Source organism: Mustelus asterias, unplaced genomic scaffold, assembly GCF_964213995.1.
Source record: "Mustelus asterias unplaced genomic scaffold, sMusAst1.hap1.1 HAP1_SCAFFOLD_98, whole genome shotgun sequence".
In the NCBI taxonomy this organism is placed as follows: Eukaryota; Metazoa; Chordata; class Chondrichthyes; order Carcharhiniformes; family Triakidae; genus Mustelus; species Mustelus asterias.
The window spans coordinates 1,170,079-1,190,172 of NW_027590146.1; the positions used below are offsets into that span (position 1 = coordinate 1,170,079).

Sequence of the window (20,094 nt, forward strand, 5' to 3'; positions counted from 1 at the left end):
AATATACATTTTGAGAGGTGTAAAAGGGTTAATTGTTCATCATTTTTCAATGCTGATTATTGCCTTTTCCATTCAACAGAAAGGGTTTGATATTTGATTTAATGTTGTCACATTTATTAGTGCCAAAGCATACAGGACATAGGAAAGGAAAGGAAAGAGTCCAGAATGCAGTGTTACAGTCACAGCTGGGGTGCAGAGAAAGATCAACTTGGATGAGATATAATATCGTAACTTGAATCAGGTCACCACTCGTGCTAAGTTTCTGACACAAAAATAGATCCAGCTATTTTTTCTGCTGAACATTCATCTGAATTTAATGTGTTTCTCACTTTCTCCATTTAGTCTGTGTCTCAATAAAGTGGGAGATTCAGGAGGGAAACTACTGTCTGCGGCTCTGAGGAATCCAGAATGTAAAATACAAAAACTGGAGTAAGTATCAGACTGTGTGAGATTGTGTAAATAATCAGTGGATGGTCTGACACTGTAAATTATTATCAGTGTCAGTAATCGTGTCATTAATAACCATTCCACATCATTCCTGTCAGTATTCGTGTTAAACACCACGGATTCGCTCTGATTCCTGAAATCTTTCTCTCTCTGATCTCCAGTTTGGAGAGTAACAGCCTCAGATATTCTCACCTCTGCTCTCAGTACAAACCAGTCAGTGATGTGTCTGAACCTGAGTTACAATAAACTGCGAGATTCAGGAGTGAAAGAATTAACTAATCATTTATAATTATTTTCAAAACCATTCATGAGAATAAAAGAGATGGACAAAACAATTAAATGTTTATAGAATTCCCAGATATGGCTGGTCGCATGTTCAATTTAGTTTAATTTGTCATTCAGATTATAGATGTTTATGTCTGTCGGCTTCTCAGTTTGATTAAATGTAGAAAACTGCTGTATATTGGTAAGGCAGATTACAAACTACATTGAATTCTGATGAGTTTTATCCCGAGGGATCCACTCTCAAATTTACGTTAAATGGAGCTTAAGGAGCATCTGAAAAGAGAATGCAGAGATGGAGGTGGGGAGGGTTATGAAGATAATTCATCATAGAAATCATAGAAACCCTACAGCGCAGAAGGAGGCCATTCGGCCCATCGAGTCTGCACCGACCACAATCCCACCCAGGCCCTACCCCCACATATTTACCCGCTAATCCCTCTAACCTACACATCCCAGGACTCTAAGGGGCAATTTTTAACCTGGCCAATCAACCTAACCCGCACATCTTTGGACTGTGGGAGGAAACCGGAGCACCCGGAGGAAACCCAGAGTTTCCAGAGCTTACAGGCCATCAGTTCAAGGCACAGCTCAGCTGGCAATGGCAATAATCACAGTGCAGAATAATCTGAATGATGTCCCTATTAATAATGGACATTGCTTTTAAGAACACAAATAATGATACTAAATATACCATTGCTGTCAGTATTCCGGTTATTAAAAACACTATCCGCTATTAGTAGACACAAAATAAGCTTGGGAGCAATGTTGGAGACCATGAAATAAAAGAGACAAAGGTAGCCTGGATATGAAGTTATCTGAGTGACAGGAAACAGGCAGGAGAGGTGAACTGTACCTTTTCATTTATCGGAAGCTGACAGTGGCTTTCCCCAGCAGCCAGTACTGTGTTACTCCGACTAATTTTCTTTACATGTACTACCAAATGAGACTTGGGTTTATCTAAAGATGAGATGTGAAGCTCCAGCACACGGCCACCAGACCACAGAGCGGACGCAGCATATGATAGACCGAGCTCAATCACACCAAAACCAATGGATCAGATCAGAGATCTGCTGTCTTGCCATATCCAGTCATAAATAGTGTTAGACATGCCACAAAATGTTGGACATGCCGGTTACATTAGGCAACAAGGTGGCACAGTGGTCAGCACTGCTGCCTCACAGCGCCAGGGACCAGGGTTCAATTCCGGCCTTGGGTGACTTGATGTGTAGAGTTTGCACATTCTCCCAGTGTCTGTGTGGGTTTCCTCTGGGTGCTCCAATTTTCTCCCACAGTCCAAAGATGTGCAGGTTCGGTTGATTGGCTATGCTAAGTTGTCCCTTGGTATCTCAGGGTGTGTAGGTTACGGGGATTAGTGGGCCATATATGTGGAGTTACAGAGATAGGGCCTGGATATGATATTCTTTCAAAGAATTGGTGAAGACTCGATGGGCCAAAGGGCCTCCTTCTACACTGTGGGAATTCTATGATTCTATAAACATGCCAGAAGAATTCCATCATTACTGATGAGGGAACCCAGAGCATCAGTGCCATCTTCAGCCAGAAGTGCTGAGTAGAATGATTAATCTCGGCCTCCTCCTGAGGTCCCCAACATTACAGATGACCATTTGATTCACTGCATGTGAGGTAAAGAAATGATTGAAGGCACTGCATACTGCAAACTCTGTCAGCCTGGCTGTACCCCAGCAATGGTACTGAAGAATTGTGCTCCATAACTAGCCATTCCCCTAGCCAAGCTGTTCCAGTACAGCTACAACACTGGATCTACCGGACAATGTGGGAAAAAACAGGGCAAATCCAATCTGATGAATTGCTGCTCCATCAGTCTGCTCTTGAACGTCAGAAAAGTGTCATCCTTCCAGTGCCTCATGAACATCACTGCAGGAGTTCCTGAGGGTGATGTCCAAATCCCAACCACCTTCAATTGCTTTATCAATGTCCTGCCTTCCATTATAATGTCAGAAGTGAGGATGCTCACTAATGATTGCACAATGCTCAGTACTGTTCACAATTCCTCAGAGACTGAAGCAGTCCATGCCCATAAACAGCAAGGCCTGAACAAAACAGAAAATGCTGGAAAGGCTCAGCATGTCTGACAGCTTCTGTGGAGAGAAAAAAGCTAACCCTTCGAATCTGGATGACTCTTCGACAGAGCTAGCGTCTTAAGCTCTGAAGAACTTTCAGGCTTAACCTGATAAATGGCAAGTGATGTTTCACTACACAAATGCCAGGCAAGGACCATCTCCAACAGACGGGAATCTAACCATATTCCCTTTACATTGAATGGCAGCACCATCGCTGAATCCTCGACCATCAACATCCTGAGTGGTGGGGGCGCACTGGGACCATTGAACAGACACTGAACTGTAAACACTATGGCTCCAAGGGTAGATCACAGTCTGGGAATTCGGAGATGAGGAACTCGCCTCCTGTCTCCCAAATTTTTCCCACCATCTCCAAGGCACAAGTCAGCAGTGTGATGGAATCCGCTCATCTTGCTGGATTGACTGCAGCCTCAAAAACACTGAAGAAGCTCATCCATGGAAAATGAGCCCACTGGATCAGCTGGCCATTCACCAAACTAAACATTGACTGTCTCTACCACTGACGCACAGTGGCAGTATTTTACCACATACAAGGTGGAATGTAGCAGCTCACCAAGGTTCCTGAGCCAGCATCATCCAAACAGGCACTATCCATCACCGAGATGGCCAAGGAGATCAGAAGGATGGGACACCAACCAGCTTCAGATTTCTTTCCAAACCACACACCATTCTGACTTGGAATATATTGCTTTTCCATCACTGATGCGGGATCATAATCCCGGATGTCCCTTCCTCGCGGTTTTGTACCAGATGCTCTGCAGAATTTAAGAAGATGGCTCACCACCTCCTTCTCAAAGGCAATTGGGGATGGGCTGCAAGTGTTGGCATTGCCAGTGAAACCATCATCCCTTGAAAGAATTAATAAAGACAAGCGCTACCCACTGTAGAGGTGGGTAATTGTGCCTGTGTGTAACCCAAACACAGTCACGGAAGAGAGAAAAAACAGCTGCGACAGGACAAATAGTGTGACCATTGCACAGGCCAGAGGAATTCTAAAGATAGATCTGGTGTAACTATTTAATATACTCAGCAAGGGTCTCAAATGTCCAGGTGTTGTGCTGTGTTCCATACAACCTGGATCTAGAGTGGAGAAGCTTTGAACAAAGTGTGATGCAATACAATGTTGATCAGATGCTTCATGATGAGGAACCCCATGGACCACAGGCCAGGGACATGGGATATGTGTCAGGGAGGATGGAGATTCCGTAATGCAGACATGTTTTCCAAGAACCTTAACTCACACAGCCATTCAGTGTAATAAATCTTCACCATCTCCAGCACTGTTGCTGTTTCTGTGAATGTTTTATAATTTCCCTGGAGCCGTCACGACATGAAACAAAGGTATTGGAATTGTATTGACCTGATTCAGTGCTGTATTTCCCATCTCACATTCCCAGTGAACTGTTAAAGACCCAGTAATATGGTGAAGCATTTTTTTAGTGGTGCTCCACCTCTGAATTTACTCAAAATACAGACATAACAAAGTGACCAGTAACAACAAAGTATAATCCTGTGAAACCCAAGGAAGCAACCCCACCATGACAACCACCGGCATCCCCGCACTTTCCGCTGAGCTGCAGGCAGCATCTTACCTCTCTCCTCTCCTCTGGGAATTTCGATGACCGTGGCCTTTGTCCTCGGATTTCCTGAGTCCTGGAAGGATCCGGCCAACTGCGGGTCCTCTGCACAGATGCTGGAGTTGTCTCTGTCATCATAGCTTCGTGAGGTGCTTGTGTCACAGTCGGAGCAGAAGGGGACCCACTGCCCACACCAGGGGCATCCTGAGAGGAGCTCCCGAATGTTGCAGGCAGCCGCACCTCTATCCATTCAGGGCAAACTGGACCCTCCCTGCTCAGCTGGGGAGGTCCTGACAGTTACTCCAGGCACATTTTCCCACCCCTCCCGCAGCCCGTGTTCCACAGAGCTCATGGAGGTGGTGAGAACATGCAGGTTCATGTGTATTTCCTGTGGGTGAGAGGCTGGATGTGACTCTCCATGAAGGTCGCCAATCTCTCTGTGGAGGATGCTATTTGTGCTCAGACCTGAGACATGGTAACACTGCTGGCCTGGATTGACTCCTCCATCCTTTGTGTATGGATACACACAGCCTTTGGAAACTCCACCAAATGTTAAATTATCCTACGCTGCAGCTCCAGTATCTGCTGCATTGTTAAAGACTCCAGTCACATTTCATCTTCCTGAAGCTGACAATGACCTGTCCCCTCGAGAGTGTGAGTGAACTCAGCTATTGCTGCCTCCATCAGCTGCTCGGGTTTGTGTGTGCTCTCCTGTGCTGCCAGATTGTAACCCCTTTGCTAATCGTGAGAGACATTATCTGCTCTGGCGGACGTTATAGAGTATAATGTGACAATCCATCCTCTGACCCCTTCCCATCTTCAGAACTACACGCCTGTCTCCCGCTCACCGCAGCTGTTGATTTGTGAGAGAGTGAAGAATGTTAGAGGGTAATACACATTCCAACATGTCCTGCAGACTGTTCCTAACCCAGAGCTCCATGTGACCAATAGAAGAGACACAAGCACCAGGTTTGAGACTCCGCAGCAGAGACTCTCCTGTGCCCATCCATTCACTCACTCACTCTCTCTGGATCCACAACCCATCTCACCATCAGCGATTGCCCACCCAGCCTCCAGGTCTCCCAGCTCCAGCACTGCATCTTCCATTGGCATAAGGATGACACAATCCAGACACTGTCACTCTTGGCTCCTTCTCTGACGCTGTGTGCCCTATTCTACAAGCACATAAATTTCCATTGTTACTCACCCATCAAAGACACACACAAACCTGACGCTAATTTAGACTGCCCGTCATGGGACCACCAGGATGGTCACTCAGTGTCGGCAGTGCAGCAGCCATCTCTGACTGACTCTTTACTCAGAGAGCGGTTGGGGTGTGGAATGGACTGCCTGCTGTCATAGTGAAGTCGGACACTTTAGGAACTTTCAAGCGGTTATTGGATATGCAGATGGAGCACACTAGAATGATAGGGAGTGGGATAGCTTGATCTTGGTTTTGGACAAAGCTCGGCACAACATCGTGGGCCGAAGGGTCTGTACTGTGCTGTACTGTTCTATGTCCTATGTTCCATGTAACCCTTCACAGAGAGGCTGACATGTTCCTGAAGATTGATGCTGCTGTCTGGACATTGCCAGTGTCTGGGTGGAGATGGTCTTTCCACAATTTCTCTTTCATCCTTATTCACATATCAGCCTGTAGGCTTAAGGCTCACCTTGTTAGAACATATCAGATTATTCATCTTTTGCCTCATTGCAGCCACTGCTCAGACCCTTGGCAGTGTCTATCCAGACTTGCTTGGGTTGATGTGACAGGTCTCGTCCTCCAGTCCTGAGGGAACAGAACCTCCCTCCAAACCGAAATAGCCTTGAGAATTTCCAGGGAAGTGTCAGCGAATTGGGTTTAATCTGCCTTCTGCCATTTCAGCCCTTTGTTCATTAACCAGGGCTCCCTCACTGCTCCCTTCAGAGCCTTTAAAAGCGCTGCAGGCTGCCTTTAAATCTGGTGCCAGCATTGCCAGAATTGTGCTGTCCCCTGCAGCCAGTGGTTAAGCTCTGGAATGTGCAGGGATTTGGGGGAAGGTGGGGGAATGCCACTTAGTGAATTGCTCATTCGGAGAGTCAGTGCAGACACGATGGGCCGAGTGGCCTCCTTCTGCTCTCTAACAATACTGTGATTCTGCCTGTGCTGCCTGAGTGGACGGATTTCCCGAACCTGTCAGACATTTACTGTGCCTGTTCTGGCTGTGTGGAGTTGGTTAGTTCACTTGGTTCGGTGTCTCCAGCGTGATGTAGAATGATGCTGTTGTTGAGGGTTTGGTCCCCGTACTGGCTGTGGGGTTAATGGAGTCCCAACTCTTCCCATATCCCCACGTTTACTAAGTTGTATCCCTGAAGTGACATGTACCAAATTGTGTCTCTTTCTATTGGAGAGATTTCATTGGGGACTGTGGCTACTAACACTGTCCACACGGCAACATCACCAACTTCCAGTTGAAATATCGATAACATTTTCAACCACTGTCTCCACAGAATTCTTACGGAGCACAATGAGGCCATTTGGCCCATCGTGTCTGCACCAGCTCACCAAATTGACATTCGAAATTCGTGTCATTCTCCAGCCTTTTTGTCGTATCCATTTTCGTAGCTCATTGCCTATCTTCAAAAAATCATCTAATTCCTTTTTGACTGCTTCGATGCAGCCGACCTCCACCACACTTCCCGGCTGTGAATTCCAGACCCGAACCACTGGCAGTGTGAGAAAGGTTTCTGTCGCATCATCTTCAACCCCACCACACACTCCATTCCTGAGCCCCAGTTAGAATACTCACTGTCTCCATCTCCTGGTGTCCCTGTCTAACTGCACTCAGTTACCCCCCTCACTGTCTCCATCTCCTGGTGTCCCTGTCTAACTGCACTCAGTTACCCCCCTCACTGTCTCCATCTCCTGGTGTCCCTGTCTAACTGCACTCAGTTACCCCCCTCACTGTCTCCATCTCCTGGTGTCCCTGTCTAACTGCACTCAGTTACCCCCTCACTGTCTCCATCTTCTGGTGTCCCTGTCTAACTGCACTCAGTTAGAATACTCACTGTCTCCATCTCCTGGTGTCCCTGTCTAACTGCACTCAGTTACCCCCCTCACTGTCTCCATCTCCTGGTGTCTCTGTCTAACTGCACTCAGTTACCCCCTCACTGTCTCCATCTTCTGGTGTCCCTGTCTAACTGCACTCAGTTAGAATACTCACTGTCTCCATCTCCTGGTGTCCCTGTCTAACTGCACTCAGTTACCCCCCTCACTGTCTCCATCTCCTGGTGTCCCTGTCTAACTGCACTCAGTTACCCCCTCACTGTCTCCATCTTCTGGTGTCCCTGTCTAACTGCACTCAGTTAGAATACTCACTGTCTCCATCTCCTGGTGTCCCTGTCAAAATGCACTCAGTTAGAATACTCACTGTCTCCATCTCCTGGTGTCCCTGTCTAACTGCACTCAGTTACCCCCCTCACTGTCTCCATCTCCTGGTGTCTCTGTCTAACTGCACTCAGTTAGAATACTCACTCTCTCCATCTCCTGGTGTCTCTGTCGAACTGCACTCAGTTAGAATACTCACTGTCTCCATCTCCTGGTGTCTCTGTCTAACTGCACTCAGTTACCCCCCTCACTGTCTCCATCTCCTGGTGTCCCTGTCTAACTGCACTCAGTTACAATACTCACTGTCTCCATCTCCTGGTGTCTCTGTCTAACTGCACTCAGTTAGAATACGCATTGAATGTCCCGCGCTGTACATTATTATTGTTAATGATCTTATTCTTAAAAACACTGTGGATTTACCCTGATTCCTGTTATTTTTCTCTCTCTGATCTCCAGTCTCCGTGGTAACGATCTCACAGATTCTTGTGCCGAGGACCTGGCCTCTGCTCTCAGTACAAACCGCTCACTGATAGATCTGAATCTGGGTGTCAATAACCTGGGAGATTCCGGAGTGAAACTGCTGTCTGTGGCTCTGAGGAATCCGGACTGTAAAATACAGAAACTGCAGTAAGTAGCAGACTGTGTGAGATTGTGTTTATAATAACTGAATATTCAACAATATAATTTCACCGCTGGTATTTGTATAAAAAACACTGCCCATTACTATTGGTGTCAGTTATGAATCAGGAAAACTGCTTTTCCTCTGACTCCTGTTGCTTCTCTCTCTGATCTCTGAGCAATGGGATGTCAGTCCCACAGATCCTCATGTTGAGGGAGTGGGGGAATAATGTTATGGTTCACCCTCTGAGGTCCAGTCATTGGCAACTGCAAACTGTATTGAATTTCTACCTTCGGGTGTGCTGACTCTCAGAATCCCCAACCTGATCCAATCACATGACTTCATATTATAAGATCCGACAGCTTTGACAAATCAACAGAAAAGGCAATGAGGGACAATTCGCCTGGGAGGAAAGGTCACCAGTCACAAATCTGATAGGTTTGTGGTCACAGCACAGCTGAAGTAACGTATATAGTTTTGGTCACCTTATGAACGTATTATAAACATTTGAGAAAATGTTGGCTTGAGTCTTTCATGGCATACCAGGCTTATCTTTTGAAAAAATATAGAAATTATTCGTCCTATACTCACTGCAATTGGGACGAACCACGGCTGATCATGGTCGGCAGGGTGGTAGAGCTGTTAGCACTGCTGATTCAGAGCGCCAGAGACCCGTGTCAATTCCGGCCTTGGGTGACAGATTGTGTGGAGTTTGCATGTACTCTCCGTGTCTGCGCAGGTTTCCTTCAGTTACTCCAGTTTCCTCCCACATGCCAAAGATGTGCACGCTAGTTTGAGCGGCGATGGTAAATTGACACTTAATGTCAGGGGGATTTGCAGAGTTAATATGTAGGGATACTGTTATAGGGCCTGGGCGGGATTGTTGTTAGTGAAGGATTGATGGGCCGAATGGCCCACAGCTTGTCTGGACTTGCAGAATCCCACTGGCTGTCCTGTCTGGAGACAATACACATCTCTTTAACCTGTGCTTAATGCTCCCTCCACTCACACTGTTTGTACCTTTAAGACTTGATTATGTGTAAAGACTACATTCCAGTCATTATTCTGTAAATTGAGTTTGTGTCTCTGTATGCCCTGTTTGTGAGCATTTCTACACTCCACCTGACGAAGGGGCAGCGCTCCGAAAGCTAGTGGCATTTGCTACCAAATAAACCTGTTGGACTTTAACCTGGTGTTGTTAAACTTCTGACTGTTCCTAACCCAGAGCTCCATGTGACCAATGATGAACACACAAGCTCCAAGTTATGGACTCAGAAGCAGAGTCTCTCCTGTGCCCATCCATTCACTCACTCACTCTCTCTGGATCCACAGCCCATCTCCCCATCAGTGATTGCCCACCCAGCCTCCAGGTCTCCCAGCTCCAGCACTGCATCTTCCATTGGCATAAGGATGACACAATCCAGACACTGTCACTCTTGGCTCCTTCTCTGACGCTGAGTGCCCTCTTCTACAAGCACATAAATTTCCATTGTTACTCACCCATCAAAGACACACACAAGCCTATGGTGCTGCCAGACTGCCCATCATGGGACCACCAGGATGGTCACTCAGTGTCGGCAGTGCAGCAGCCATCTCTGACTGACCGGAACCCTTCACAGAGAGGCTGACATGTTCCTGAAGATTGATGCTGCTGTCTGGACATTGCCAGTATCTGGGCGGAGATGTTCTTTCCACAATTTCTCTTTCATCCTTATTCACATATCAGCCTGTAAGTTTAACACTCACCTTGTCAGAACATATCAGGTTATTGATCCTTTTGCCTCACTGCAGCCACGTGCTGCCTGCTCTGGCCCTCAGCAGTTTCTATCCAGATTTGCTTGGGTTGATGTGACAGGTCTCGTCCTCCACTCCTGAGGGAACAGAACCTCCCTCCAAACCGATATATCCTTGATAATTTCCAGGGAAGTGTCAGTGAATTGGGTTGAATCTGCCTTCTGCCATTTCAGCCCTTTGTTCATTAACCAGGGCTCCCTCACTGCTCCCTTCAGAGCCTTTAAAAGTGCTGCTGGCTGCCTTTAAATCTGGTGCCAGCTTTGCCTGAATGGGGCCTTCCCCTGCAGCCAGTGGTTAAGCTCTGGAATGCACAGGTTTTGGGGGGGAAGGTGGGGGGATGACACTGAGTGAGTTGCTCATTCGGAGAGTCAGTGCAGACACGATGGGCCGAGTGGCCTCCGCCTGCTCTCTAACAATACTGTGATACTGTCTGTGCTGCCTGAGTGCACGGATTTCCCGAACCTGTCAGATATTAATGTGCCTGTTTGGTTATATGTGGAGTTGGTTAGTTCATTTGGTTTGGTGTTTAGAGTGTGATGTAGAATGATGCTAAATCTGAGGGTTTGGTCCTCTTACCGGCTGTGGGGTTCATGGAATCCCATCTCCTCCCATTGCCGCACGTTTATTGAATTGTATCCCTGAAGCTACATGGAACAAATTGTCTCTCTATTGGAGAGAAACACAAAGAACAAAGAAAATTACAGCACAGGAACAGGCCCTTCGGCCCTCCAAGACTGCACCCACCATGCTGCCTGACTTAACTAATACCCCCTACCCTTCCGGGGACCATATCCCTCTATTCCCATCCTATTCATGTACTTGTCAAGACGCCCCTTAAACGTCACCACCATATCTGCTTCTACTACCTCCCCCAGCAACGAGTTCCAGGCGCCCACTACTCTGTGTAAAAAATCTGCCTCGTACATCTCCTTTAAACCTTGCCCCTCGCACCTTAAACCTGTGCCCCCCTAGCAATTGACTCTTCTACCCTGTGAAAAAGCTTCCAACTATCCACTCTGTCCATGCCTCTCATAATCTTGTCGACCTATATCAGGTCTCCCCTCAACCTCCGTCGCTCCAGTGAGAACAAACCAAGTTTCTCCAACCTCTCCTCATAGCTAATGCCCTCCAGACCAGGCAACATCCTGGTCAATCTTTTCTGTACCCTCTCCAAAGCCTCCACATCCTTCTGGTAGTGTGGCGACCAGAATTGAACACTATATTCTAAGTGCGGCCGAACGAAGGTTCTATAAAGCTGCAACATGACTTGCCAATTTTTAAACTCAATGCCCCGGCCGATGAAGGCAAGCGTGCCATATGCTTTCTTGACTACCTTCTCCACCTGCATTGCCACTTTCAGTGATCTGTGGACCTGTACACCCAGATCCCTCTGCCTATCAGTATTAACATTTTATTGAGGACTATGGCGACTAACACTGTCCACACGGCAACATCACCAACTTCCAGCTGAAATATCGATACATTTCCAACCATTATTTTTGCAGAATTCTTACGGTGCACAATGAGGCCATTTGGCCCATCGTGTCTGTACCAGCTCACCAAATTAGCATTAGGAATTTGAGTCATTCTCCAGCGTTTTTCTCGTATCCCCGCTCATTCTTTATATTCAAAAAATCATCTAATTCCTTTTTGACTGCTTCGATGCAGCCGACCTCCACCACACTTCCTGGCTATGAATTCCAGACCCGAACCACTGGCAGTGTGAGAAAGGTTTCTGTCGCATCATCTTCAACCCCACCACACACTCCATTCCTGAGCCACTGACCATCCCATGTCCCTCCCTGTGACTCAGGGTAAACATGATGTGGAGATGCCGGCGTTGGACTGGGGTAAGCACAGTAAGAAGTCTCACAACACCAGGTTAAAGTCCAACAGGTTTATTTGGTAGCAAATACCATAAGCTTTCGGAGCAATGCTCCTTCGTCAGATGGAGTGGTCTCTGTTCTCAAACAGGGCACAGACACAGAAATCAAATTACAGAATACTGATTAGAATGCAAATCTCTACAGCCAGCCAGGTCTTAAATGCACAGACAACTGCCGTCAACTGCCAGTTTCCAGATGCAATTTTACATCTCATCCGCTTCATCCTGGATCACAATATCTTCACCTTCAACAACCAGTTCTTCATCCAGACACACGGAACAGCCATGGGGACCAAATTCGCACCTCCATATGCCAACATCTTCATGCACAGGTTCGAACAAGACTTCTTCACCGCACAGGACCTTCAACCGATGCTATACACTAGATACATCGATGACATTTTCTTCCTTTGGAGTCATGGTGAACAATCACTGAAACAACTCTATGATGACATCAACAAGTTCCATCCCACCATCAGACTCACCATGGACTACTCTCCGGAATCGGTTGCATTCTTGGACACACGCATCTCCATTAAGGACGGTCACCTCAGCACCTCACTGTACCGCAAGCCCACGGATAACCTCATGATGCTCCACTTCTCCAGCTTCCACCCTAAACACGTAAAAGAAGCCATCCCCTACGGACAAGCCCTCCGAATACACAGGATCTGCTCGGATGAGGAGGATCGCAACAGACACCTCCAGACGCTGAAAGATGCCCTCATAAGAACAGGATATGGCGCTCGACTCATCGATCAACAGTTCCGACGTGCCACAGCGAAAAACCGCACCGACCTCCTCAGAAGACAAAGACGGGACACGGTGGACAGAGTACCCTTCGTTGTCCAGTACTTCCCCGGAGCGGAGAAGCTACGGCATCTCCTCCGGAGCCTTCAACATGTCATTGATGAAGACGAACATCTCGCCAAGGCCATCCCCACACCCCCACTTCTTGCCTTCAAACAACCACGCAACCTCAAACAGACCATTGTCCGCAGCAAACTACCCAGCCTTCAGGAGAACAGTGACCACGACACCACACAACCGTGCCACAGCAACCTCTGCAAGACGTGCCGGATCATCAACACGGATGCCATCATCTCACGTGAGAACACCATCTACCAGGTACATGGTACCTACTCTTGCAACTCGGCCAACGTTGTCTACCTGATACGCTGCAAGAAAGGATGTCCCGAGGCATGGTACATTGGGGAAACCATGCAGACGCTACGACAACGGATGAATGAACACCGCCCGACAATCACCAGACAAGACTGTTCTCTTCCTGTGGGGGAGCACTTCAGCAGTCACGGGCATTCAGCCTTGGATCTTCAGGGAAGCGTTCTCCAAGGCGGCCTTCACGACACACGACAGCGCAGAGTCACTGAGCAGAAACTGATAGCCAAGTTTCGCACACATGAGGACGGTCTAAACCGGGATGTTGGATTTATGTCACATTATCAGTAACCCCCGCAGCTTGACTCCTGGACTTGCACAATTTCACAAGCTGTACTGTCTGGAGACAATACACATCTCTTTAACCTGTGTTGAATGCTCCCTCCACCCACATTGTCTGTGCATTTAAGACCTGGCTGGCTGTAGAGATTTGCATTCTAATCAGTATTCTGTAATTTGATTTCTGTGTCTGTGCCCTGTTTGAGAACAGAGACCACTCCATCTGACGAAGGAGCATTGCTCCGAAAGCTTATGGTATTTGCTACCAAATAAACCTGTTGGACTTTAACCTGGTGTTGTGAGACTTCTTACTGTACTCAGGGTAAAGACATGGGAATCCTGTGCTCTTCCCTTTCCCCATCATCCTTTTTGTCATTTAATCAGTCCGGCACTTCCATTTTGTTCTTTCCTTGTCACCCGCCCATCCCCAGCTCCCTGTCACTTAAAACTATTTAATTCACCGCTATTTCCAATTTCTAAGTTTCGCGAATTGAACTGAAACTAAATCTGTTTCTATCTTCACAGATATTGCCTGACCTGATGAGAGTCTCCAACATATTTATTCATATTTCAGATTTACAGCATCAATATAATTTTGCCTTCTGTATGAACTGAAGTTGTGTTTCTTGAATGTCCCGCGCTGTACATTATTATTGTTAATCATCTTATTCTTAAAAACACTGTGGATTTACCCTGATTCCTGTTATTTTTCTCTCTGATCTCCAGTCTCCGTGGTAACGATCTCACAGATTCTTGTGCCGAGGACCTGGCCTCTGCTCTCAGTACAAACCGCTCACTGATAGATCTGAATCTGGGTTACAATAAACTGGGAGATTCCGGAGTGAAACTGCTGTCTGTGGCTCTGAGGAATCCGGACTGTAAAATACAGAAACTGCAGTAAGTAGCAGACTGTGTGACATTGTGTTTATAATAACTGAATATTCAACAATATAATTTCACCACTGGTATTTGTATAAAAAACACTGCCCGTTACTATTGGCGTCAGTTATGAATAAGGAAAACTGCTTTTCCTCTGACTCCTGTTGCTTCTCTCTCTGATCCCTGAGCAATGGGATGTCAGTCGAACAGTACAGCACAGAACAGGCCCTTCGGCCCACGATGTTGTGCCGAGCTTTATCTGAAATCAAGATCAAGCTATCCCACTTCCTATCATCCTGGTGTGCTCCATGTGCCTATCCAATAACCGCTTAAATGTTCCTAAATTGTCTGACTCCACTATCACTGCAGGCAGTCCATTCCACACCCCAACCACTCTCTGCGTAAAGAACCTACCTCTGATATCCTTCCTGTATCTCCCACCACGAACCCTATAGTTATGCCCCCTTGTAATAGCTCCATCCACCCGAGGAAATAGTCTTTGAACGTTCACTCTATCTATCCCCTTCATCATTTTATAAACCTCTATTAAGTCTCCCCTCAGCCTCCTCCGCTCCAGAGAGAACAGCCCTAGCTCCCTCAACCTTTCCTCATAAGACCTACCCTCCAAACCAGGCAGCATCCTGGTAAATCTCCCCTGCACTCTTTCCAGCGCTTCCACATCCTTCTCATAGTGAGGTGACCAGAACTGCACACAATATTCCAAATGCGGTCTCACCAAGGTCCTGTACAGTTGCAGCATAACCCCACGGCTCTTAAACTCCAACCCCCTGTTAATAAAAGCTAACACACTATAGGCCTTCTTCACAGCTCTATCCCTTGAGTGGCAACCTTTAGAGATCTGTGGATATGGACCCCAAGATCTCTCTGTTCCTCCACAGTCTTCAGAACCCTACCTTTGACCCTGTAATCCACATTTAAATTAGTCCTACCAAAATGAATCACCTCACATTTATCAGGGTTAAACTCCATTTGCCATTTTTCAGCCCAGCTTTGCATCCTATCTATGTCTCTTTGCAGCCTACAACAGCCCTCCACCTCATCCACTACTCCACCAATCTTGGTGTCATCAGCAAATTTACTGATCCACCCTTCAGCCCCCTCCTCTAAGTCATTAATAAAAATCACAAAGAGCAGAGGACCAAGCACTGATCCCTGCGGCACTCCGCTAGCAACCTGCCTCCAATCCGAAAATTTTCCATCCACCACCACCCTCTGTCTTCGATCAGACAGCCAGTTACCTATCCAATCGGCCAACTTTCCCTCTATCCCACACCTCCTCACTTTCATCTTAAGCCGACCATGGGGGACCTTATCAAACGCCTTACTAAAATCCATGTATATGACATCAACTGCCCTACCTTCATCAACACATAAGAACATAAGAAATAGGAGCAGGAGTAGGCCATCTGGCCCTTCGAGCCTGCCCCGCCATTCAACAAGATCATGGCTGATCTGAAGCGAATCAGTTCCACTTACCCGCCTGCTCCCCATATCCCCTAATTCCCTTATCGATCAGAAAACTATCTCCCCGTGATTTAAACATATTCAACGAGGAAGCCTCCACCACTTCAATGGGCAGAGAATTCCAGAGATTCACTACCCTCTGAGAGAAGAAGTTCCCCCTCAACTCTGTTCTGAACCGGCCCCCCCTTATTTTGAGGCTGTGCCCTCTAGTTCTGGTTTCCCTTCTAAGTGGAAAGAATCTCTCCACCTCTACCCTATCCAGCCCCTTCATTGTCTTATATGTCTCTATAAAATCACCCCTCATCCTTCTAAACTCCAACGAGTACAGACCCAATCTGTTTAATCTCTCCTCATAAGCCACACCCCTCATCTCCGGTATCAACCTGGTGAACCTTCTCTGCACTCCCTCCAAGGCCAATATATCCTTTCGCAAATAAGGGGACCAAAACTGCACACAGTACTCCAGTTGCGGCCTCACCAGTGCCTTGTACAGTTGCAGCAAGACCTCCCTGCTTTTATATTCTATCCCCCTCGCGATAAAGGTAACACACTTAGTTACCTCCTCAAAAAATTCTATCGAATTTGTGAGGCACGACTTGCCCTTCACGAATCCGTGCTGACTATCCCGGATTAATCCGCATCTTTCCAAATGGTCGTAAATCCCATCTCTAAGGACCTTTTCCATCAATTTACCAACGACCGAAGTAAGACTAACCGGTCTATAATTACCAGGGTCATTTCTATTCCCTTTCTTAAACAGAGGAACAACATTCGCCACTCTCCAGTCCTCCGGCACCATCCCCGTGGACAGTGAGGACCCAAAGATCAAAGCCAAAGGCTCTGCAATCTCATCCCTTGCCTCCCAAAGAATCCTAGGATACATTTCATCAGGCCCAGGGGACTTATCGACCTTAGTTTAAACCCCCCTGAAGAGCCGTAACAAATTTCCCTCCCTCAGTCCCACAACTTCTTATGTTGAGGGAGTGGGGGAATAATGTTATGGTTCACCCTCTGAGGTCCTCTCCTCCTCCTCAGATGTGCACAGCTCTCCGCGGACGCAACATCCATTGATTAGTGTAACGGGGGAGAGTGAGTGGATGACAGTAAATGGAGGACAGAACATGGTGGTGGAGTCTCGCTATTAGTAACAGATGTCAGTACAGCAGCGAGAGCTGAACTTAGTTCCAATGATCAAGATGCAGAATCAGTTTGGGTAGAGATAAGAATTAACAAAGTTAAAAGATCACTTGTGGGAATCATTTATAGGCCCCGAACAATGTTCAGAATCTCCGACACAGGAATATTAATGGGGTCTTGTAAAAACATTCTGCAATAATCACGGGTGATTTTAACATTCATGTACAAAGAAGAACAAAGAGCCATGCAGCACAGTAACAGGCCCTTCGACCCACCAAGCCTGCAGCGACTCCTCATTCTTATTCAGACCCAGAACTTATTGCTCATACGCAGCTTCTATTCCTCTATTCATCTCCCGTTCATGTTTCTATCAAGATAAACCTTGAACATTGGGAACATGCCTGCTTCCGTCAACTTCACTGGCTGTGCATTCGAGGCACCCACCACCCCCTGTGAAAACTTGACCCGCACGTCTCCTCTAAACTTTCCCCCTCTTGCCTTCAAACTGTCCCGTCTTGTAGTTGACCTTTCTACCCTGGGGAAAAGACTCCAACTATCAACCGTATATCTGCCTCTATCAGGTCGCCCCTCAGCCTCCGTCTTTCCAGGGAAAACAATCCGAGTTTATTCAACTTCTCTTCATACCTTAACCAGACCGGGCAACATCCTTGTAAACCTTCTTTACACCTTCTCCAAAGCAGCCACATTCTTCTGGTTGTCTGGCGATCAGCACTGCACGCAATATTCCATGTTGGGCCTAACTAAAGTTTCATACAGCTGTAACATAACTTGCCAACTTTTATACCTGATGCCCTGGCCAATGAAGCAAGCATGCTGCATGCCTTGTTGACCAAGTTATCCACCTGTGTTACCACTTTCAGGGATCAGTGGACAAGTACGCACAGATCCATCTGTATGTCAATGCTCCTGTTATTGTTTTCAGACAGGGAAGGCTGGGGGACGACCATGTGGAGTTGTATCAAATTATAGAAATAAACCTTTCCCCTTTGTTTTCGGAGACAATAACCAGGGGCATAGCTTTAAGGCATTGGGGAGGAGTTTCAGAGGAGAATTGAAGATGACACAGTGGTTAGCATTGCTGCCTCACAACGTCAGGGACCTTTGTTTAATTCTGGCCTCGGGTGACTGCCTGTGTGGAGCTTGCATGTTCCCCCCGTGTGTGCGTGTTTCCGTCAGGTACTCTGGTTTCCTCCCACAGTCCAAAGATGTGCAGGTTAGGTGGATCGACCATGCTAAATTATCATTTCGTGTCCAAAGATATGTAGTTTCAGTGGATTTGCCATGATAAATGTCCAGTGATAAGCAGTTGTGTGGGCCTGGCTTTTTCGGAGAGTCAGTGCAGAGTCGATGGGGCGATTGGGCACCTTCTGCACAGTGGGGATTCTATGGTTCTGTGGAAAAGTTTTTTCACCCAGAGGGTGGTGGGAATCTGGATCTCACTGTCTGAAAGGGCGATGGAGTCAGGAACACTCGCAACATTTAAGAAGCATTCAGACAAGCACTTGAAATGCCGCAGCAGACAAGGCTATGGAGCAAGTGCTGGTAATGGGTTAGAATAGATTGGTGCTTGATGGCTGACACAGACACGATGGGCCGAAGGGCCCATGTCACTTTAAACAATTTATTTCATTGCGATTTCCAATTTCTAAGTTTCGCGAATTGAACTGAAACTAAATCTGTTTCTATCTTCACAGATATTGCCTGACCCGATGAGAGTTTCCAACATATTTTATTCATATTTCAGATTTACAGCATCAGTAGAATTTTGCCTTCTGTATCAACTGAAGTTGTGTTTCTTGAATGTCCCGCGCTGTACATTATTATTGTTAATGACCTTATTCTCAAAAACACTGTGGATTTACCCTGATTTCTGTTATTTTTCTCTCTCTGATCTCCAGTCTGAATGATAACGATCTCACAGATTCTTGTGCCAAGGACCTGGCCTCTGCTCTCAGTACAAACCGCTCACTGATAGATCTGAATCTGAGTGAGAATAACCTGGGAGATTCCGGAGTGAAACTGCTGTCTGTGGCTCTGAGGAATCCGGACTGTAAAATACAGAAACTGGAGTAAGTAGCAGACTGTGTGAGATTGTGTTTATAATAACTGAATATTCAACAATATAATTTCACCACTGGTATTTGTATCAAAAACACTGCCCGTTACTATTGGCGTCAGTTATGAATAAGGAAAACTGCTTTTCCTCTGACTCCTGTTGCTTCTCTCTCTGATCTCTGAGCAATGGGATGTCAGTCCCACAAATCCTTATGTTGAGGGAGTGGGGGAATAATGTTATGGTTCACCCTCTGAGGTCCTCTCCTCCTCCTCAGATGTGCACAGCTCTCCCCGGGCACAGCATCCATTGATTAGTGAAAGGGGGGAGAGTGAGTGGATGACAGTAAATGGAGGACAGAACATGGTGGTGGAGTCTCACTGTTAGTAACAGATGTCAGTACAGCAGCGAGAGCTGAACTTAGTTCCAATGATCAAGAAGCAGAATCAGTTTGGGTAGAGATAAAGAATTAACAAAGTTAAAAGATCACTTGTGGGAATCTTTTATAGGCCCCTAACAATATTCAGAATCTCCGACACAGGAATATTAATGGGGTCTTGTAAAAACATTCTTCAATAATCACGGGTGATTTTAACATTCATGTACAAAGAAGAACAAAGAGCCATGCAGCACAGTAACAGGCCCTTCGACCCACCAAGCCTGCGGCGACTCCTCATTCTTATTCAGACCCAGTACTTATTGTTCAGACGCAGCTTCTATTCCTCTGTTCATCTCCCGTTCATGTTTCTATCAAGATAAACCTTGAACATTGGGAACGTGCCTGCTTCCGTCAACTTCACTGGCTGTGCATTCGAGGCACCCACCACTCTCTATGTGAAAACGTTCCCTGCACGTCTCCTCTAAACTTTCCCCCTCTTGCCTTCAAACTGTCCCGTCTTGTAGTTGACCTTTCCACCCTGGGGAAAAGACTCCAACTATCAACCATATATCTGCCTCTATCAGG

General features: G+C 46.7%; 1 protein-coding gene across 1 annotated transcript in view; it reads left to right on the forward strand.

Moving 5' to 3' along the window:
* LOC144484296 (NACHT, LRR and PYD domains-containing protein 3-like) overlaps positions 1 to 20,094 on the forward strand; it is a 47,221-nt gene that overhangs the window by 17,505 nt on the left and 9,622 nt on the right. The window contains exons 3-6 of the mRNA XM_078202826.1: positions 343 to 429; positions 8,256 to 8,426; positions 14,282 to 14,452; positions 18,976 to 19,146. Coding sequence (XP_078058952.1) covers positions 343 to 429; positions 8,256 to 8,426; positions 14,282 to 14,452; positions 18,976 to 19,146 — 600 coding nt within the window. The remainder of the gene's footprint in view (positions 1 to 342; positions 430 to 8,255; positions 8,427 to 14,281; positions 14,453 to 18,975; positions 19,147 to 20,094) is intronic.